Source organism: Sycon ciliatum, chromosome 2 (genome assembly GCF_964019385.1).
Source record: "Sycon ciliatum chromosome 2, ocSycCili1.1, whole genome shotgun sequence".
NCBI lineage: Eukaryota > Metazoa > Porifera > Calcarea > Leucosolenida > Sycettidae > Sycon > Sycon ciliatum.
The window spans coordinates 24617169-24639524 of NC_088644.1; the positions used below are offsets into that span (position 1 = coordinate 24617169).

At 45.2% G+C, this 22356-nt stretch overlaps 1 protein-coding gene across 1 annotated transcript in view; it reads right to left on the bottom strand.

The window, feature by feature from the left end:
• Window positions 1-22356, bottom strand: part of LOC135809326 (uncharacterized) — a 79550-nt gene that overhangs the window by 24664 nt on the left and 32530 nt on the right. The window contains exons 43-64 of the mRNA XM_065322659.1: window positions 21989-22098; window positions 21243-21524; window positions 20113-20529; window positions 19419-19608; window positions 17675-17878; window positions 16749-16955; window positions 15885-15989; window positions 15229-15471; window positions 14038-14409; window positions 13429-13719; window positions 13097-13234; window positions 12679-12813; window positions 12313-12488; window positions 11402-11552; window positions 4512-4643; window positions 3909-4037; window positions 3585-3719; window positions 3169-3300; window positions 2858-2980; window positions 1428-1550; window positions 1087-1204; window positions 669-886 (exon numbers count right to left, since the gene is read on the bottom strand). Of these exons, the coding sequence (XP_065178731.1) occupies window positions 669-886; window positions 1087-1204; window positions 1428-1550; window positions 2858-2980; window positions 3169-3300; window positions 3585-3719; window positions 3909-4037; window positions 4512-4643; window positions 11402-11552; window positions 12313-12488; window positions 12679-12813; window positions 13097-13234; window positions 13429-13719; window positions 14038-14409; window positions 15229-15471; window positions 15885-15989; window positions 16749-16955; window positions 17675-17878; window positions 19419-19608; window positions 20113-20529; window positions 21243-21524; window positions 21989-22098 (4131 nt within the window). The remainder of the gene's footprint in view (window positions 1-668; window positions 887-1086; window positions 1205-1427; window positions 1551-2857; window positions 2981-3168; window positions 3301-3584; window positions 3720-3908; window positions 4038-4511; window positions 4644-11401; window positions 11553-12312; window positions 12489-12678; window positions 12814-13096; window positions 13235-13428; window positions 13720-14037; window positions 14410-15228; window positions 15472-15884; window positions 15990-16748; window positions 16956-17674; window positions 17879-19418; window positions 19609-20112; window positions 20530-21242; window positions 21525-21988; window positions 22099-22356) is intronic.

The window sequence follows — 22356 nt, forward strand, 5'->3', positions numbered from 1 at the left end:
AGATGGTTAATGGTGAGCTCTTAGAAATATACTCAAACGAATGAAATTTAGTACTAGTGGTGAAACGAATATTCGAATATTCGAACATTCGTTCGGTTTGTCACATTCGAATATTCGTTAAGTCACATTCGAGTATTCGTTACGTCACTTCGAATGCAGTGCCTGTACATACATGCATGCCGAACACGGTACAGTGCAGTGCGTACAGCCTGCCGGTGACTTTGTACTGCATGTTCGCACATGTATGTCCATACTGGACTGCCAATGTTGCACATAACATTTATGAACTTCGAAGTAGCCTTATGTGGCAGTATATTTTACGTGGCACTACCGTTTGTCATACCTAATAATATATTAGTATTGACAATATCCATCAAATGACTGAGAGGAGGGCATGTGATGTCATCTGTGTTACCAAAAGAATACTCGTTCATTCGTTCGTTAAGCTGAAGAATATTCGACTAGTAGGTTTTGACATTCGTTTCACCACTAAAATTTACACATTTGGGAAACTTCACCTCCCAACCAGGCCCGAAAACTTTGTGTAATGTAAATTTGAATTTGAATCGCAGTGAAGAGACCATTTTAGGAGCTGTGAAGTGAATTTTCCTAAATGTGTAAATGGCTGCGTTGGAGTTTCCGGACAATTAGAAAAGAATGAAATTTACCTTCTTCTAATGTTGTGCTAGTTACTCCATTACTTGGAAGGCTCAAGCCACGATTATTCCGAGCAGATACTGTGATTATGTACTGCGATGCTGGGAAGAGACCACCAATCCTGAACATCACTGGATTGAGCCATTGGTTGGGCTGGAGGACCAGTGTTCTTAATTCAGCAGCCTCTGTTACATTAATTCCAAGGTATTGTGTCCGTTGAATACTAATCCTGTGAGCAAAATTTCAAGAGAATACCCATTAGGTCGTGTATTCCTTCAAAAGCACACAGGGTGATTTCCAATTGCAAAACGTATGGTAAAATTCACCTCAAACTAGAGATCTAAACAACATGCATACCTGCAAAATTCAAGGTGGGCAGCTAGCCAATATGAGCGAAGCAGCCAACTTCATACGTATGTAGCAACTTACTGGTAAAGACTCAAACTGTTATCACCATTGATGCTGTTGGCCGCGACACCGGGGATTAGAATGTCAATTCTTCGGCTTGCAGTGGTGCTTATGGTGGCAGGTTGCAGTTTATCCGGAACTAAAGAAAAAGACAGGCATAGGAAACACCAACTGAAGGAGCATGACCAGTATAATGGTCCCAGGTTTGAGCCTCGGTTGGGTTAAGGAAATCCATTTGCATGTTTAAAGAGACCCTTTAAGCAAAAGGCTGCTGGCCATCATAGACCAGTAGCATGGACACACATGGAGAGATACAGATAAGCACTTTAAAAACAAGCCATGCACTTAGCCGAATCTCTTACTATTGCATGTAGGCAGAGATGTTTGTGTGCCAGACGAGCATTGGCATGTAAAAGAGCCATCAGTGTTCTGACACATTTCAGCCATATGACATGGTGATGCAGTGGAGGAGCATTCATCAATATCTGAACAAGAACGCAGAAACAACACACTAGCAGCATGACTGAGTGTCCACAAAAAATGCTACCCCGTAGCACCCGCAGCATCATCAAAGCAGGCCAAAAGGACCTGGTCTCTACCTGGTCAGTCTGCCCATAAATTACAGATCATGCAAGTGAGAGAGAGAGAGAGAGAAAAATGAGACTGTCATCAGGGAAATAAGTCTCAATGATGAAATCTAGCAATAAAGAACAATATATACATGGAAGAGTACGAAATGCACTAGGTGAAAGAAAAATAGGAGAAAAGAAGGAGAAGTAGGAAAGACTAGAGAAGTGTGAACAAATAACATGGGTGGACGAAGAGAATATAAATTGATGAGGAGGTGAGAACTAATAACAATGTGAGACTATGAGAGGGTAAAGTGTAAGGAGTACGCACGTGGATGTGTGTGTGTGTGTGTACTTTTTGTTAGATTTCATTATTGAGACGTATTTCCCTGATGAATGTCTCTAGAAATTTTTTATTGCTATAATAAAGTTATTGTCTCCGTGCCGCTTATTAACCCTTTGTGTACGGACTGTACAACTTTCGATCCCCTGGGATCGAAATTTTCAAAATTTCAATCGATCGTAACTCAGTCATTTCTTTTTCTTTTTAGTTATTTCCAGAAACTAAAATATGTAGGTCGAAGAAAAAACTGCCAGCTGTCCATTGAAACAATCGCTGAAGCGCTCTGATGTGCAGGTCCAGAGTTACGAAGCTTGAAAGTCGAATCACGGCAAATGTCGCTCAATAGCCGCGTGTGCAGATTTGAATGAGGGATTTCCCCATCATTCTGGACATGCAGTGACGTAGAAACACGTTCAACATGGCAAGCGGACTCGTGGCAGTTTGTGAATTTTTTGAAGTGACACTAGTTGTTACAAGCAAGGAGAGCGAAATGGCTGATACAAGACGATTTCTGTCGGAATATTGGCGTTGGAGCTAAGACGCTGGGCTGTAGCGCTGGAGTTTTGACCTTCTTGGTGGCAAGTATGGGCACATTGTGTTTCTCTTGCGACGAGCTTTCCATGAAGGACAATATTGAAAAAATCGTCAAAAGGAGACCAAAGTTATGACCCGGAGAATTTTGGAATTTGAGAAGAGTCGAGATCAAATTCAGTCTACGTACATTTTTTCCGTACATAAAGGGTTAAAATATCACTGCACAAATAGTAATATTCATCGTCATTTAGAAATGTTGGCATTTCGTGTAAGGAGCAGAACTGCTATAGCCATAGAGAAAGTGGTGTGACTGGTACAAAGCAAAGCACCTCAGAACTAGACGTACCTGAGCAAGGTGATCCAGTATATCCAGTCTTGCAAGCACATGTGAATCCCTTTCCAGCTGGTGCATTAGTACAGGTTTCAACTGATGTGCAATTGTGCACTCCACTCTGACACTCATCCACATCTGTGCACACAGAATGCAGCCAGCCAGGACCAGAATGAAAGATTCGACACGTTTTAATTAAAATCTCAGAAAGTATATTCATAGGTAAGGAAAGTAGGAAAAACAAAACACACAACAGACAGAAAAAAACCCAGAGCCACTGCGAGCTAGAACAGTAAACATCAATGAAATGCATGCCTCAGCCTTACCGACACATCCCGTTCTATCTCCGTTGAGTTTAAAGCCAGCACCGCACACGCACTGATAGGAGCCAACTGTGTTTATACATACACTGTTGATAATGCCGACACACACTCCAGTTTGTAAACATTCATCCACATCTAATCCAAGGGAGAAACAAAGGAAGATAAATGCACCTAAGCTACAGGCTTAGACAGTATTCCAGTCCAGTATATTATAGATTCACACCAATATACCAAAAAAATGTTCAAAACCGAGTTCTAATGGATAAAAGGAACTGAAAGTGATGCCATCATGATGGGACAAATATGTTGCAGCAGCCACGAATGCTTAAAATTTTATTTTCTTCTGAGGGAGTTGTCGATTTCCACGGGCGTTGCTACACATAGCATGCAGCAGTTGTATAACTAACTTAAATTCTCACCTTGACATGGACTAGCAGAAGTTCCACCACCAGTATATCCAGCTACACAACTACACTGATAGCTTCCACTGGTGTCGGAGCAAGTTGAAAATGGTGAAGTGCAGGGACTGACTGAAAGGCTACATTCATCGATATCTAAAATGGATAAACGAACACGTATTAATGTCTGGAAAAATACATGCTCAAGGTGTGGTCCAATAGTTCATAGCCATACTACTTGCATGGCAACAGGAAAACAACCAGCAGCAATGGCTAGGCTAACGTTAGCATCAACCCTTGCAGTGACCAGCAGCCATAACATGAAATTGGATCATTGAAACTTACTTGCACAGCTGCTTATGCCGTCACCGGTAAATCCAATAGCACACGCACAGGTGTAAGAACCCATGGTGTCAGAGCAAACTGCATTAGATGCAGTACACTTGTGAACACCAGTGGTGCATTCATCGACGTCTGTTAGTGCAAGGGATACACAGAAAGGGATTAGCAATATGACTAGGTGCACGCACACACTGCGGGCCGGCTGATCGCGCACATTGCACACATTGTTAACGAGAAGGCAATATCTGTGCAGCAAGTGTGGCGAATGTGTCCTGGCAAGGCAATATCTGTGCAGCAAGTGTGGCGAATGTGTCATGGCAAGGCAATATCTGTGCAGCAAGTGTGGCGAATGTGTCCTGGCAAGGCAATATCTGTGCAGCAAGTGTGGCGAATGTGTCCTGGCAAGGCAATATCTGTGCAGCAAGTGTGGCGAATGTGTCCTGGCAAGGCAATATCTGTGCAGCAAGTGTGGCGAATGTGTCCTGGCAAGGCAATATCTGTGCAGCAAGTGTGGCGAATGTGTCCTGGCAAGGCAATATCTGTGCAGCAAGTGCGGCGAATGTGTCCTCAATCCTTGCACACTACAGATTTAGGAGGGTCACTTACTAGCGCAACCTGATGGTCCTCGGCCATTCCCATTGTATCCAAGTGGACATGTGCAGACAAAAGATCCCAAGGTATTATTACATGTTGCTGCAACTGCACAATCAGCTGTTCCTTCTGTGCATTCATCTCGGTCTGAACACAAGAACAGAAAAAGTATTCATACCTCTTAATTTTTGTCACCAGCACATCTCACTACATAGGATTTACTTTCTGGCTAAAATGTTTTGATGAACAACCCATACAAATTGGCGAAATGAGTGCCACGAGTTTCCATGCACTCCCGTAGGAATTTCTAGCCGGTTGGCCAATTTTCCAGGTGTAAATTCTGCCGTGGCACTGTTAAGAAAACCTGTGGCGGTACTCTTCAAACAACCACAGACATCTGTCCATGGTACCTTTGTACTTGTTCAGCATACAGCACTTTTGTATTACTGTCATGGCCCTGCGTAGATAGCACTACTCACCAATACTATAGTAGTGCTGCACACATTCATTATCAGCCTGTCACCTACCTCTACCGCGGCTCTTCATCAATGTTCTCTTCCTTTTGATTAGGATAGGGTTACCTCTCCTGTCGCCGGACCTAGACTATCCATTACCATAGAACTGTCAGCTATTGTCTCTGTTGCCGGTCCGCTGTTCTGCTGTTCCGCTTAGTTGCTCCGATTCATGATTAGCATTAGCTTCAATACTTAGATACATTACTCTTTGCTGAGTTTAGCACAGCTCACTAGTCGTTCGCTGCTGCCTGCTCGATCCTTCCCTTCGTGGCCGCTCGCATAGATTTCAGCTAGTATAAGTTCGCTGACTTAGTCAGATATCGAGGAGTCTTCGATTAGTCTTGGATTAGTCTTGTATGAGTCTTGGATTAGTCTTGTATGAGTCTTCGATTAGTCTTGTATGAGTCTTGTATTAGTCTTATTCTCTTTTATAGCTTTCTTGACTTTCTTTATAGGAGTTCCGCTACCGCTCAAGCGGACTTGTCCGCTTGAGCCGGTGTGGCCTTTGACTTTGTAGTTTCTTACTGTTCCTTTGTTCCTTTACTATCGGACCTGAGGGCTCCGCCACCCTGACTTCTCTCTGTGCTTTGGGTCTGAGGTACGCCTGAGTGGAACTACCAAGAGGCGCACATATACTTTGTGCAAACGGGCTTGGGATAACTAACACGTAGGGACGATCAGCCAGCCACGACACTTGGTGCTGTGACCAGGATTCTTCTTGGTCTAGTTTCCCAGGTCCTCCGCCCTACTCTTGGTGTACGCCCTTTCACTCTCCATCATCGTTCCGTCCTCCGCTGTGGCTCTGCCGCACAGGCTCTGTAATCTACGCCGCCTCACGAGTTCTTTGGATTGTGAGTGCCTACTGACGATTCCTCGTCGATCGACGAGTCGTACGCCAAATCCGTTGAAGACACGCGCTCCGAGTTGCGAACGGCAACAAAGAGAATACTTACGCCAGGTTACCACTGCGTTCGCAGTCGTTTCCTCTTTGAAGAGACTGAGCAAAAGAGACGTTCCTCGGTGTTGATCGTCAGTTGCGCCGCTCTGCTGTTTCAGCAAAGCCATACGCTCCCAAACGTGTTGTGGTACTGTCTGTGCTGCTTCCGTTGGCCTACGCCTTTGTGATCAGTCCTGCCTCCGGAGCCCTGGTCAATCTGTTCGCCTGTGTTACGCCTGTGAGCTGTGTTACGCTCGCAAAGCAAAAAAAATTAGTTTCGTCTCTTCGCCGGATGCTCCGCGATCCTTGTTGTACATGATTGTACAGTCCGCACTCTCTGAGCATGCGCTCACTCCGTTAACGCGTTGTGTGTTCAAACCAGCTCAGCTGGTATGGTTCACCGGTTTCTCCGCCGATGTACATGTACTTGTACTTACGTAGTTCCTGTGGGAGCTGTTGACGAAACGCTCATGAGTTACGTGAGTGCTCCGTTGTACTCGACGAGTTTGGGTCCCGCGCGTTGGGTCATTCACCGCTGCAGCACTTCCTCCGGGAAGAGGTTGACTCTACGCGCTCTCCGTCTGATGGAGATGGCCATCCTCCAGCTCTGTGCTCGAGCTCGTTTACGCTGTGTGACGGAGTATGCGCGTCATGCCTCGTCGGTCTTCCGCTTGATTCCGCCAGACCACTTACGCTTATCCCCTGGTGTTGGCCTTTGTCCGCTGTCCACAGCTCCTGTGGTGCATTGATTGTCTTGATAATTGAGTGATTGAGAGATGGCTCTCGTGATACTGATACGCCCTGCAACAGGCGCCTGGCGCCACCTCCGTCCTATTCATGTTTCGTTTCTGTTTCCGCTGATAATTGTCCTTTGTCCCGCGTGGCGATTGAGTTTCGCCTGGTTTACGCTTCGTCTGGTCTGATGCGCCTTTGGCGATGTGGTTCCGCCTGGTGCAAGAGAAGGATTGTGCGCACGATTGGTGCGGTTCGGATCGTCACTGGAGAAGTTCCTGGTCTCGTGACTGGATCCAAGATCGGAGTAGAGAGAAAAGGCTCCGATGGCTCGCGGTTAGTGGTTGCGCTGATTGCCCGTCGTTGTATTGCTGCCGAGTGCTGGCGACGGAATTGAAGTCCGATCTGACCGTGGAGTGGTTTGTGTTGTAAAATGCGTAGCCGGCTACGTGACAAGCGGCGAAAGGCTGCTGTGGTGCTCGGGAGCTCGCGTCCGACTGATCAACGGAGAGCGGAGCTGGCCAGGTAAGAGTACGGAGATATATGCACGCGATCAGACCATCGTCATTTTGTGAGTTTTGTTTTTGGTTGTCAGTGGAGGTTAGCTGGTTTCATTTTTCAAGGTTTTGGAAGGGTTTGTCTGAAGTATTTGTTTTGCAAGCAGTAACGGGTTTACTGGGTTTTGAAGGGGAGCAGAGGTAATGAATGGTAGTTATTGAGTTCACGGAGGTTGAGAATCTTGGGTTTACTTTAGATTGAAGAATACGTACTAGAAAGTTCAGGCACCAGCTGTTGACGTAACATTGTTTTGTTATCATTTTGTTATTATTTTTGGAGGTTTTGTTGATTTATCCACCTATTCTATCACGGGTTCCGGGTCACTGATGAGTACCATTCTACTATGATGTCTATGTGAAGTACACCTTTGGGCTGTTACTTTTTCGTGTTACCAGGGTGTCAGGCTCTGTTTTGAAGTACATGTAGGTTGAAGGTAGTTGTAGTCTTGTCGTATGAATCATTGCGGGGAGTGTGACTGCATTAATGTTGTTATTGTTGCCGTTGTTGTCTATCGGTACGAGAGTACACTACGCCGCCCAGTGGGCCTTCCGTATCCCTGTGTCGTTCATTTCCGCCGGTTTGCATACTGTGGTTGTAAATCACTCTGGTCCGCGTACCAGAAAGACAAAGTACGTAATCATTGTGGTTGCACATGTCTCGAATGACACTGCTCTTACGCCTACTTGTGTTGTCTATCTGGCACACGCCGCCGCTGCTGATATTGCAGCCTAGGGAGACCTATTTGTATCTCACTGAAGTGCCTGATGGCTTGTTACAGTTTGATACGCGCCGTCCTTTCCGCCAATTGTGCCCCTCTGTGGTGTTTTTGGTATTCCGCTGCTAAGTTCACTTAGCCATATCATGAATTTTACGCTGCATTATGCTGGGCTGTTGCCACCTGGCCTTGACTGACCAGGCTGCCCACCATAGTTCCATGACCCATCAATCTCGTTGTTACACGAAGCTGGATTCTGTAGTGAATCTGATCAGTACGTGCAACACAGCTTGGGTCCTCTTTCCGCTAACGCTTTTGGCGTTAAATCCCATTGCTGGAGAGTCAATTCTCCCACTGCCGCTCAGATCATTGATTGTGGTGTGCAGCCGTGAGCCATGCTAACAGACTATCACGTCGTGCTCGTTCAGCACAGTTCGTGTGTGTGCACACTTGGTCTATGGCTTGCATTCCGCTGAGGTACAAACCGTTGCGTTTCCTACCCTCATGTGTATCAGGTAAACGTTACGCCAGAAACTTTGTGCATGCGCATTCTGTGTGCACAAAACGTTCGCCTGTATCTGTCTGCACTGCCCGTCCTCATGACATTGGCGCTCGTCTGGTGCATCTCGTTTCTAGTAACCTTATCTGGTTGCTGGTCCTCGCCGATTGGTTGAAGTTTCCCCAAACTTTGTGTATACTAACTATGGTGTGGACTATTCCTGGTACGAGACCGTCTCTTGGATGTTGTGTATTGCGTCCCAACTACGCCCGGTCTTCGTGATTATTCTCAGTGATTCTTGTGGATCAACTGTCTCGCTGCCGTGTTCTTTATGAGCTAGGCCACCATCCTTCGAGATGGAAGAAAAAATTCGCTTCTTGAGTTGGTGGAAGATCTGCCTTCTCCCTACGCCAGTCCAGTCACCTGTGAGTGAGGCATTCCTACTGCTACCTGACTTCGAGTCATTGGCTCTGCTGTTCTACCACTACGTCTCATCGTTTCACCCTACCATGCGGATACCATCACTCACCTATAGTACGATGACATGAACACCAGGATTCCATTCCGTGGTCTGCTGAGCCTCACCAAGTATCTGTCTTACCCAGCCATTGCCACCAGTTGCTGGAGTATCAATGTTTCTGCTATGTCTTCGTTGTCCGTCCACCCTGTCACTATAGCCGATTCCGTTTGGTACTGCACTTACACTAGTACTGCTATGATGTCGTCTGTTCCCTACTACCCTGAGTGCACTGTTCCAGTCTACCATCTTGTACTGCCATCATCTTCTATAGTGTCTACCGTCAAAGTACTGTCTTCCATGTGCCTAATAGTGTCTGCTCAACTTGATTCAAGTGCTGTCGTCCACCATCGTCATGAGTACCGCCCGCACTGATCTCTGTCTGCTACCCGCTGAGTGTCACCAAGTAAGACTATCTATGTACGAACAATTGTGCCCCATATCGTTAGTTCTCTAAGTTCAGCCTTTGCTCATAGCTACCTCTCGAGTGCCTACTGCCCAACTGTTACCCCTGGTCCTGTGCCTTAGGCAGTGAACAATTAGCTCCTAGCCCCATCGTGCTTTGATTAGGATTGTTTCCCAGCACACAACAAGATTTTGTGCCAATAGATTAGATCCGCTGTCCATTCGTTTTGTTCTGTTCGGCATAGCTCATCAGTTATCCTAGTTTTGTTCTGCTGCTAGTGACTGTTTTGCGTCACAATTTTTCCAAAGTTAGACCCTGCTAGAGATGCCACCTGCCAAAGAAATTAGACTTTACATTGTGTTCATTAGTTCTAACCGTAGGTTCTTTCCGATTTCGTTTTCCTGATTCGAAGTCTGAAGCTTTGTTCCCTCTTGCTCACACCCTCTTTGGTACTACGGCGATGTTTAGTTTCCTTTTATTTTAGCCCTTTTTCATTTGCTCTTTTGTGTTATTTCTTCCCGTCACGAGGACGTGACCCTTTTCTTTGTAGCCGAGGGAGATGTCATGGCCCTGCGTAGATAGCACTACTCACCAATACTATAGTAGTGCTGCACACATTCATTATCAGCCTGTCACCTACCTCTACCGCGGCTCTTCATCAATGTTCTCTTCCTTTTGATTAGGATAGGGTTACCTCTCCTGTCGCCGGACCTAGACTATCCATTACCATAGAACTGTCAGCTATTGTCTCTGTTGCCGGTCCGCTGTTCTGCTGTTCCGCTTAGTTGCTCCGATTCATGATTAGCATTAGCTTCAATACTTAGATACATTACTCTTTGCTGAGTTTAGCACAGCTCACTAGTCGTTCGCTGCTGCCTGCTCGATCCTTCCCTTCGTGGCCGCTCGCATAGATTTCAGCTAGTATAAGTTCGCTGACTTAGTCAGATATCGAGGAGTCTTCGATTAGTCTTGGATTAGTCTTGTATGAGTCTTGGATTAGTCTTGTATGAGTCTTCGATTAGTCTTGTATGAGTCTTGTATTAGTCTTATTCTCTTTTATAGCTTTCTTGACTTTCTTTATAGGAGTTCCGCTACCGCTCAAGCGGACTTGTCCGCTTGAGCCGGTGTGGCCTTTGACTTTGTAGTTTCTTACTGTTCCTTTGTTCCTTTACTATCGGACCTGAGGGCTCCGCCACCCTGACTTCTCTCTGTGCTTTGGGTCTGAGGTACGCCTGAGTGGAACTACCAAGAGGCGCACATATACTTTGTGCAAACGGGCTTGGGATAACTAACACGTAGGGACGATCAGCCAGCCACGACATTACTTTCCCTGCAAGTTCTATCATCATTGCATCCATTGCAACACTCAAATCCTATACTAGTATAATAGAATCTCCCAAAACACTGGAATGTCCTCACTAAAATATCTTTCGGTGAAACGAAAAACTGAGACTTTTCCGGCAAAACTTCTGAAGAGAGAACGGATGCTGCCCAAACACCTTACAGTGCACTCTGGCGCGGTAGTATGATCATGATTTTCGAAAACAATCCCATATACTTCAAACCTTTCCTACATACTGGGAAACGTTTGCGCCAGTTTTAATTTGTGATTTGCTAGCACAGACTAATTTTGCAACTGAAGATGTTTGTGATTGGAGTCAATTTCCTCACTTCCTTTACTACAGTTCTATGCTGATGTTCGTGATTGGAGTCAATTTCCTCACTTCCTTTACTACAGTTCTATGCTTTGCGCTAGTTTACTGGCTGCAACTTCACACCCATCGCCAAACCGTGAAGGATTCCAGATGGCAACGGTTTCCAAGTTTACAGTTTGGGATTTGATAGATAAAGAGATACTATGTCCTGGCCCATGTTCCGCAGGCAAAGGATAGCACAGTGGCGCTACTTATTCCAAAAGCAGGCAAGCAAGACTTTGCACAATCATGATATTCTATAGATGGCGGGTACAATGGGACCAGATCAAAATTGGATTGTGAAAACAAATGTGAATTTCTAAACATCTTACCAACAGAAAGCACAACTTGACCAGATGTACTGCCACGGTCATTAGTTGCTGTGCATATGTAGTTGCCATCAGGGACTATCCTTTCACCATTTGAAGCAATTGCAAAGGAGGATGTGAACATTAAAGTACCCTCAGTTGTACCAGAGGTGAGCTGCAAATAGGGCAAAAAGAACGTGAACCCGACCTTACTGCGTCAAACGTCAACCCAAAACAACTGAAATAAAAAGCATTCTTCTAACGCTGAGTTTTGTATTCAGAAACACTCAACAGATGGTTATCTTGCCTTTGTGTGTTGCACTTTACCCTGGCTAGAGCACAGAGCACTAGTTTCAGCAAGGACGCAAAACACATTGTCTACTGCCATTCATCTGCACGGATCATCTGCACGGATTTAGGCAAAAATCGATGGCGCACACTGCACTCAAGATACAAAAAAGTGTGCATCATATCCAAATATTGGTGGTGGTGGTGGTGGTGGTGGTGGTGGTGGTGGTGGTGGTGGTGGTGGTGGTGGTGGGTGGGTGTGCGCGTGTGTGCATGTGTGTGTGTGTGTGTGCGTGTGTGCATGTGTGTAATGTGTGCATGTGTGCATGTGTGGAATGTGTGGAATGTGTGGAATGTGTGTATGTTGGGGGGGGGGGGGTAGATTTGGCAATAAGTAAACCCAGGCAGCTAACACCATCAAGAGAAAGCAGTCAATGCACCATCAAGAGAAAGCAGTTAATGCACCATCAAGAGAAAGCAGTTTTAAATGCACCATCAAGAGAAAGCAGTTAATGCACCATCAAGAGAAAGCAGTTAATGCACCATCAAGAGAAAGCAGTTAATGCACCATCAAGAGAAAGCAGTTAATGCACCATCCTGTCTATTGTGCAGACTATAGAGAGGCGTGCCAATGGAAGGATTCTTACCAATGTTGTTGTTGAACTGAAGGCTGAACCAGCAGCAGCAGTAGCAATCCTGTTGCCACTAGGCGAGGTCCAAACAATGCCTCCAGTCACAACACCAGTAAAGGAGCAAATGAAACTGACGGAGGCAGCATTTGGAACAATCATCGGCATGGTGACAGTCTGAAGTTCTGCAAGTACTGTAACATAAAAACCACAAACGCAAAAGAAACTGAACAATTCGGAAATGACACAGGAACCAGGGGTTCTCCAAAAAAATAATCTCTACGTTCTTCTCCACGCAAGTTCTGCAAAGTAACTAGCAAAGAAAAGTTGCAGAAACACACGTAGGAATTTGGGCTTGCTTGAGCAAGACAGAACAGTACATACCAATACAATTTCCAGCAGATGTTTGCAACTGGCCGTCCGGACAAGTGCAGTTGAAACTGTTTGCAGTTGAGGGATTTTCAGTACACGTGGCACTGCTGTGACAGTTGTGTCCACCAAGCAGACATTGGTTGAAGTCTGGAAACAGGACAAATACGCACAGAACACATGAAGCTGAAATGCTTACCAAAACAAGATTAGAAAGACACAAAGAGAGAAAGAGAGAAAGCAAACCTCTGTAAAAAAAAGAAAAGAGAAACGCCTCTTCTTCATAATTCTTACTGCTGAAATACGCACTTTCCTGTATGATGGCAAAGAAATTCCTGTTGTATTCCTAGCCGATTCAACGCTGATACTTCAACTAAAAAATTTAATGGTGCTGATATGCAAAGAACACTTCCATTCACACATGTCAACGTACCTTGGCATGGGGCACCTGCCACTCCCGCTCCAGTGTATCCAGCTTCACAGCTACACGTAAATGATCCAACATTGTTAGCACAGACTGCATTGTTCATAACGTCACAGTTATGACTGCCAGCCAAACACTCATCCACATCTGCAGCGGGAAACAAACGAAGACAAGTAAAGTTACACAGCCATACACACCGTTGTGTTGCTCTGTAGTCGACATGACCAGCAGTGGACCAGCAGTGGACCAGCAGTGGGCGAGAAGAGAGGGATCCAATCAAGTCAGTGATAGCAGAATTTTAGAAGTACAAGCGACATGGGGCTAAAGTAGCAGGAACTTACCTCGACAGTTATTGTCGCCACTGCCAGTATATCCAGATTTGCATGGACACATGTATGAACCGACAGTATCTTGGCAAGTATTGATAGTGCTATTACATGGACTCCTTGTGGTGCATTCATTGATATTAACACATGCATCATCAACACTGCTGGGAGTTGTGTAGCCTGATGGACATGCTGAGCACTGTCGACCAGATGAGGGAGCCACTAGATCTGTGCAGTTACGCAATGCTGCACAAGGTGTAGTCGTGCAAGCATCAATGTCGGACAGACACTGATCTCCAGTGAAGCCTACACACAACAAGAGGAGGGAGAGAATGGAAGTTATAGCAACATTTGCAACCAATTGCCGATCATTACAGCTGTAAGTGTACCAAAACAGTCAAAAGGTTCAATTCATACGGGAATGACTATATGCCTACGAACTTCCTGCTTGCATGTTTTACTAGGAGGCCCTACACAAGCGATTGTCATTATCCCCCTTACTAGGTTTACAAAGATGTGAACTACCACAAGGATCATCAATATCTGTTCTTTTATTCTTCCTCTTCGTTCTCCATGAAACCTGAAGAAAATGAGAACGCCCCTAGGTGGATGAATGCCACTTACCCGGGTCACAAGCGATGCAAGGAAGCTGGGTGAACTGGGAGACAGGAGTTTGGGGTGGACTACCACAAGATCCTTGACAACCACAAAGTGCGATAGGAACTTGGAGAAGGGAAGATTGACCAGCGCTGTCGGTGGCAATTATTGATAGAGTCGATGATCGTACACGGACACTTGGCAGCCAGCGAAGAGCAAGCTCATTTGTACCATTCGCAACCCAGGATAGGTCGGAAGGAGTACCAAATCCAGTCATTGTGTGGATTGACAAATTGACAATAGAGTTAGTAGAATTTACTTTGACGCCTAAGGAGCTGTTTTGGCCAAACACTCCAACAAAGAATGTAGTATTTAGAATGATTGCAGGAGGCACAGCACCTAGAAGAAAAAAACACAAGAAGTGCAATGATCATTGATCATAAGAGTTTTCAGTTAGTTAGTATAGCTTGACCATAAAATTCTTCAGAAAACAATGATTTGTGCACTCTGGCACTCACACGTGCACCGATAGTTGGCTTTGTCAGTACAAACAAGTTTGACTTACACAAGTACCATAAGTACATACCGTAATTTTATGTGGGGCTAATGCAGTTAACCCTGATCACATGCGCAGACTCTCGCTGATTCTGTTCCTCATGTTCCTTATACTTGGACATGTCGTTTTTGTCTTTGGGTATCTATATACATGTACAGCTTATGCCCCAAGAGTGTGCAACTCCCGCATACCCTTCTGTCAAGGCAGAATTTCAAAATGAGGTCATGTTTCAGTATGACGCGATGCTCTTACTTCAAGCAGCAACAGTAATTTGTGATGTTTGTTCAGGTATCAACGCATCACACATGTTTCCTTCAACTAGTATGTACCGGAATAAATTGTGATTTGACCAATACAGGCGCAGAATACGTCTGTTGGTACGTGAACGATGTGCATTGGAGGCGATGTACTCTTGCTAGTACTAATGACATGAGGTAGTCATAGCTTTCGAAAATTGAATATATAGAGCCATCGCTCAGCCTACCCTGACCATGCTTGCAGTTGGCTTCGCAATTGCACGCAATTGCACGTAAAAATTTGTTCAAATTCCACATAACAATTTTCCGTACAAAATGGAAATTTGGCAGCACTGACACAACGGTGACAACAACAACGATGAAGACAGCGACAACAACAAGAATGGTCATCTTTTTAAAACGTACTGATGATTAAACTGGTCGCATCGAACGCGTTCTTAAAATCAAGTGTAGCTTCACCAAAGCCCTCTTGCCCAGTGGCAGCAAAGTCCAACGCGCACTGCACGTTGCCATTGCAGAAAGCAGGTGGATTTTGAGTGAGCAAGTCTGCAATGAAGACGGGGCTGGGAATACCAGCATGAGGGTTGAATGTTGCGTACGAGGCTCCAGGACCATAAGTGAAAGGACTGTCCACTTGCTGAAGATGGTCTGTAATAACACAGTAGAATGTTGCAAGTAGACACGCAAAGAAGAGCGATCACCATCAGCATTATGCTCACTTCTCTTTTTTATAAATTCGAACTCTTTACCATTCGACACTACAGCAGGACACTACTATTCAGCCAAGAACACTGAATGACCGTAACAAAATATGCTGGCAAAGAACTGGAGGGTTAGCATGTTGCAATTTTGTCCTTTTACTCTAATAAACTGAAAACGGCAAATATATTTCCCAAACACAATATGAAATGGAATTGGGGATGATCGAGTCGTTCATATAGCATGATGTTCATATAGCATGAACGACTCCAGTGCAAACACAAACACGCACACACACACACACACACACACACACGCACACACATACACACATGCAGGCAATAGCCATAGCACACACTTACACAGGGAATACGCAGTAGTGAAAACAACTGTCCTGTTAGCGGTGGATGAAAGATCATTCTCGATGTTAAGTAAGCCAGAAATTCGTGGAATTTGATTTTGATAAACTGGAAGGCAAAAACAGTGCAACATGGAGCATGTGTGAACGCACAAAACAGCACTACATAACTGAAAGAAAATAAGCATTTTTTTATTCAATGATACGTTTTCGGTTACTGAGGCAACTCGCCTTGCTCATCTAGTCATGTCGAAGACCTCGGCAGGCACAGGCGATACTGCACATTCACCTAACGTGTTGGAAGCTGTGTGTATCCACGACCAACAGCCAGACTTATGCAAACAAAAAGACTCAAAAAAGAAGTCACCACACTCACACCTTTGCACCAACTTTGCTATATTTCCACACTATCTTTCATTTCTTTTCGCACTTTCTCTCTATACTGAGTCTAGAAAACGCTCTTGCAATTCACCCAACAACTTGAATTGTGTGTGTAAAGAATGAGTGTGCAGCGGATCCTATTTATTGCTATGATCCGGATGATTAAAGGTTTTCTCCTCGGGCATTTGGGGTTCGAATTACCAGGAGTCTACCTGTATGTCATAAGTCGACCCCCGCTTTTTAGCAAGATGCCTGATCCACAGAAGATGCCCAGAAGATGTATTTATTCGGGAAATACGCTAACTGGTAAACACGTCATTGGCGAGCAGAGGACGTTTCCAATTGTGCACCTAGAATTGTACATTTACTGGCTGATCTTGAATCAACACAGCATCTTGAATCAACACAGCAGCAGGCAATACTAGTGGTGACAGGCACCTGGATCTCTTTTTCTTTTGCAAGTACAGGTGCACACAATCTACAATACCTTGCATTTCCACGCTCAGGGCAATACCAGACTGAACATTAACTGTTGCCGTTATTCTGCCGGCAGAAACTGATACAACATTGGCCCGCCTTAGCATTAGGAATCGAACACTTCCATTAGTCACATTTCTGGTGATGTCAGTACCGTTCTGGGTGATAATAATGTTGCCAGCACTGCCCAAGTGCATTTCATAAGTCAGGTTCTGACCTGAAACAAATAAAACCACGTCAAATCACAAGACTGAAGTGTACTGGCACATTCTACACTATGGGTGATATCATACGGAACAAAGAGCAATATTGAATACCAGCTGTTAAGCTATACTGGCTCTCAACGTCTGTTTACCACAACTCCATGAGCGACTCTGACTCGCGCTGCTGCCTGGGGCTTCACAAGGTGTTTGTCGCGCTGGAAACAAAGTATCTCTGTAAGTTTGTATCCCTGGTGATGGTTTGGCCTGGAGAGCAGTATATAAGTGGTACTTTTCAGGCACAATCTTTCTCAGCCTACTCAAGCGCAACTGATGAGGGGTGAATTCCCCGAAACACTGTGTATTGAGCAGGGAGTGGTGCTTTCTTGCAGGTTTGCTGAGAGGAAGGTGCGACGTGCGCCTTGTGTGCTCCGGATGGCAGTCGTGAGTCAGTCAAGTGTCAAGTGTTCGGCAAGAAGCGTGTGTTCCTAGTTGGAACAATAAACTTCACAGCTGTTAAGGATAGTATTAATTTTGCCAACACATGTGTGTGGATGAAAGGTGCAACAGGAAGGTGGAGAATTGATGGCAATCATCCGTGAAGAGTTAGAAGTATATTCTAAAAACATGAATAAAACAGCATGGTTTCATAATACAATGAATACATGTATATGCGCATTCATATCATAATCATAGCAAGTGTTCCAGAACGTTCTCTTTTCATATCAAATTTTACCTAATTCAAACGCCAGTCTTGTTGCAGATGTGGCTCCAAACGGATTAGGAGGATTGACTTCATAACGAGCTGATACTCTGAATTCCATGTTGCTATTTCCAAGAAGAGTGACATTAGTTGATGAAAGAACAAATTCACCAGTAACATGAAACTCGTAGGAGAAATTTCTCATGGTGGTTACATGTGGATCACCAAAAGATGTTGCTGAAAACAAAGTACAACGAAACAGCAAAGTCAAAGACAAGACGTACTTTGTGCATCCTGTAAAATCGGTTGTGGCAACAAACGCGATTAGGCCGGCTGCAGGGACGCCGTAATGTCGCACTTGCCCCAGCACCATTCAAACAATTCCCTTTGGCAGTTCACGGCACGAACTTCAACAAAGCCCCGTGAATGCGTACCAGGGGAAGGCTAGACAGCATGTTTCTAGACATCAATAGGCATCGTATGAAAAGCCAGTCAATAGCACTAAAGAGCGAAAGCCTTTGTCACGGTTCGGTTTCACTCGCGCACCGGGCCCGAGCTGGCAGCACAAACAAACGCCGGACGCGAGCTGGCAGCACAAACAAACGCCGTACTCACACGAGCGTTGGGCGAACGGATGGCCACAGCCATCAAAAACAGGAACAAACCCATCCACGGCTCTTTCTCTTGCTAGCTGTGCTGCTGCGTGCATCCAACTGTTTTGCAATTTCTCCCTCCCACCCACGCCTCAGGGCCTGGTATTTATTATCGCTCTACACTATCCTACGTCTCGCAATGAGTGCCACTCAGCATGATGGTACTCCAAGCTACATTGTATTTGATCTGTCCTAGCTCACTATTCTGGACAAAATATTAATTCAATTGCAATGAAGCGCCGGGGGCCGGCGGGGGCATTCGGCGGCTTGGTCTGATTCCTAGCTTGTTGGTAACCGGCTTGAGATTTCCAAGGTTGCTATGACAACGTGCAGTCATGCGCAGGGCCACCCAACATGCATTTGGGGGCCCAGGAAAGACAGAAACGCGTTGCTAGGCAACAGCAAAAGCGCTCGGCGAGTATCACGCTACTCATGCAGCACGCACGTTGGCTTAGGGTATCACGCTACCCTTGCGCTGCGGGGTACCACATTGCCCCTCGCTGGAATCAGACCCGCGCCCCGGATACCTTGCGCTGGCCTCCTGACGGCCAAACTCAACCAACTACTTGTGCGCTGTGACTGGGGTTGTGCATGTATTAGCAACATAATGTGGCCGAGGTCGGCAGACTTTCAATTAGCCAAGCGAGCTACTCAGGCCAGGGTGCATGATCACTATTCGCAGCACTTATCGTCCATGCAGCAGTCGGGTTAATGGTGGAGTATATTTGTGCACACCCAGAAGAGGACATACAGTAGGTATCGGCTATAGCGTGGGTGTTTGAAAAACGACTTTCTATTCATATTTCCGATCTTTCTTACACACGATAAAAAAAGGGAAATGCCTAGTTCGCATGCTGGGATCCCAAACCACAGGAATCTCCACGTTTCAACCATCTCAGAGCTTTGGAGAGCCTCCTAAAACTCAGAGAGGATATAAGAACAGCTCTCGAACTTTCCCTCAGTTGCCGTTCTTGGATTTTTCCATATTTCCTTTGAAGAGAAGGGAACGGAAAGGTTTCGTTTTGAAACTGTGGTTCTGTAAGGCTGGTGTGCATTGTACATTACTTTCAAATTTGTACGTGTGCTTCCGATTTGTCTAGGGTACAATACTAGTAGCTACTTACCTGCTAAGACTGGATCACCGGTACTGTATGTACTGTATGGAGATGGACGAAGAGAGTAAAAATAGGAGAGGAAATACTGCGAGTTGGTTCGCAAGCAGGCAAGGAGGTACGTTTCGTCCATGTCGGACAACTGGACGTATGCGCGCCCAGTGGAGCCTGAAAGCAAGAAGTCTCCATCGTAGCAGCAAACCTGTGAGAAGATGCCAGGCAATGCAAAACAGACAAATTAATGATTTTTTTGATACTACAGTCCATTTCAAAACTATAGACGCGTACCTAGGCAAAAACCGTTATGCCAGCATCTATACCACATAACTTGAAATCTGTGATCACTTTGTGCATAATTTTTTCCAAATTGGGCGTCTGTTATCCAATCCTTTAGAAACTATATGAGAGTAATTGTGGAGCGATCCTGAGCAATATTCCGAAAACTATTCTCAAAAAGGTCCAGCCAAATTTGAAATATTTCAAAAACCCTACGCGTCTCTAGTTTTGAAATGCACTGTAAGTGAGAGGCCATGATACAGGCTGAGAGTGACACCTTAACTGGAGTTTAGACCAAAAAGAATTGTACTGTATCATGATCGACTGCTTCCAAATTTCCAAACTAGTTAGATGAAGAAAATGCCCCATCCCCATCCCCTCCCCCTCCTCTCTGCCTAGGCCTATATAAACTGACGAATTCTGAACTTACAGTTGCGATGCTGCCAATGCCCAATGCAGGCAGCGGCGTGCTGCGATAGCAAGTTTGACTCGTCACAGATGTGTAAGTAGAAAATGCATCCTGCAGTCTGATGCTGCGATGCAACTCTGGACAGACTGGATACACGTCTGGGTTGACAGTCAATGAGCTGAACGTTGGTGTTGCCCTGCATGTTACTTGGTTGAGTAAACTTGCACTGCAGCCAGGAGTAAGTCTGGAGATATATCTGCTTGTCACATTATCAATATCATTGGAACTGCTGAGACCAGACAGAGGGTGGAACTGGCCTCCTGCACCAATTACAGCTGGACTGAGTTCTCCACTCCACTGAATGCCACCAACAGGGTAATTGAAGATTGCAAATGATTGACAGGCATCACTTGCAATTACTGCTTGGAAGGTGTTCAGCTGTAATGAAGACGAAACCAAAAAACGGAGCATGAAGAGCTAAGTACGGAGCCAAATCAATTGGATCTGCATACACATGCAGACATGACATGCAGACAATGTGTGCTTTTGAGTTGATAGAGGTTTAGCACTATGTAAAGTCAAGCAACTTTGCGTGAAAAAAACTTTAATTCCCCAGTTTGCACTCAGAGAAAGTTGTTAACGGAGAGTACGTACATGGGGACTTCAGTATTGAAAGTGATGGATTGCGGGGTACATGGGGGATTCTCTCTCCGAGTCTTTCGTGTTTCCCGTCCAGAGTTGCCATAGGCAGCCACGTGGTTTGAAAACTCCGTATGGCGGAACACAGATCCCTATGCAGTGTACATACTGAAACTTTCCGTAGATTGACCAAGGTTCTTTGTAACGTGATAATGTAGCGTGAAACCTGTCTATCGCACCAATTCGGTTACACTTATCGGTGGCTCCACATTACATAGGAAATCTAAAACATACCAGTTTATTCGACAGGCTACATGGAGAAACTGTCCGGAATATTCTACAACAAGTGTGACACGGAAGCATTCTGGATGCTAGGAAGCAATGTTTGTGATATGAGTGCACACTATGTATTCATCAATGTACCTGCTTATGGTAGTGTACTTGCTTACAGTACCCACCTGCTTATAGTAATGTACTTGCTTATAGTAATGTACTTGCTTATAGTAATGTACCTGTTTATAGTTGGATGACTGGCGAATGCCATTCCAAGTCACAATCAGAGCTTCGGTAGCAGCAAATGTCTGGGTAGGCTTCTGAATGCTGTTGATATCGCTGTTTATTGCTTGCACAGTAGCGGCATCGGCACGTGTCACGGAAACACTTGCACCGCAGCTCAGATCTGCACCTTCTGAAGTCCAGAATGGTGCCACGACTGTTGAAGCATCTGTTACATGCCGCGGCAAGTTAACTTGTCCAGCAAACTGGCGGAAAGAAAGGAAGCCACTTGGAGAGACCTGTATTCCCAAACAAAGGCCAACAAGCATAAATCAGCTGTCCATTTGGCGATGTTCTATGCAGGCCTGGAGTGGTGCTTAGTGTATGCATACCAGCTCTCGGGGTATTTGCAGAATTGAAAACATGTAGCAGCACTGCAACTACTTTACTGTTTTCTGATGATCGCTTAGTGAATGAAACTCGGAGTAAAAGCATGTTTTTCGTCCTCTTATTATTGTTTGAACTTGCTCTGCCTCTCGGTATTGAACACTCTCTTGGACACCCTGGAACCTCTCTATTCTAACAGCCCTGATAAAATGGTGTAGTGCACACAGTCAACACGGATCCATTCCGAGGGCCCTCCAAACGGCTTCAGAAAAGCATACCTGTACCAGTCAACTTTCAATGGCCATGTTTAACAGAATCATACATCTTTTTGGCTGAGGCCTAAACGTGTGTGTATGTGTATGGCTGTGAAACTGACCGTAACATTGGTGTATTGCTCATAGGATGCTCCAAAGTAGAAGGGTTGGCTCAGTGAGACCTGAAGGCCAAGCTCAGGGCCACTTGAACTATAAAGGTTTGCCGGCAACTCTAAACAGGGGAAGAAGAAGAAGAAGAATAAAAAGAATAAAAACTGAAGGTGATGCTTCCCGACTTGCTGTATGCCATGACGTCGAGAGCTCAGGTCGGCTGAGGGCAAATAGCCTCACCATCACTATGCTCCCACTATGCATTTTTTTGTCTTTGCCTGTGAGCTGTGATCATTGTAGAAAAAAATGCGATATACATACAAGTACCTTCTAGAGGAAATCAATGAAAAGAAGACAACATGCTTTCAACTAGCAAAGA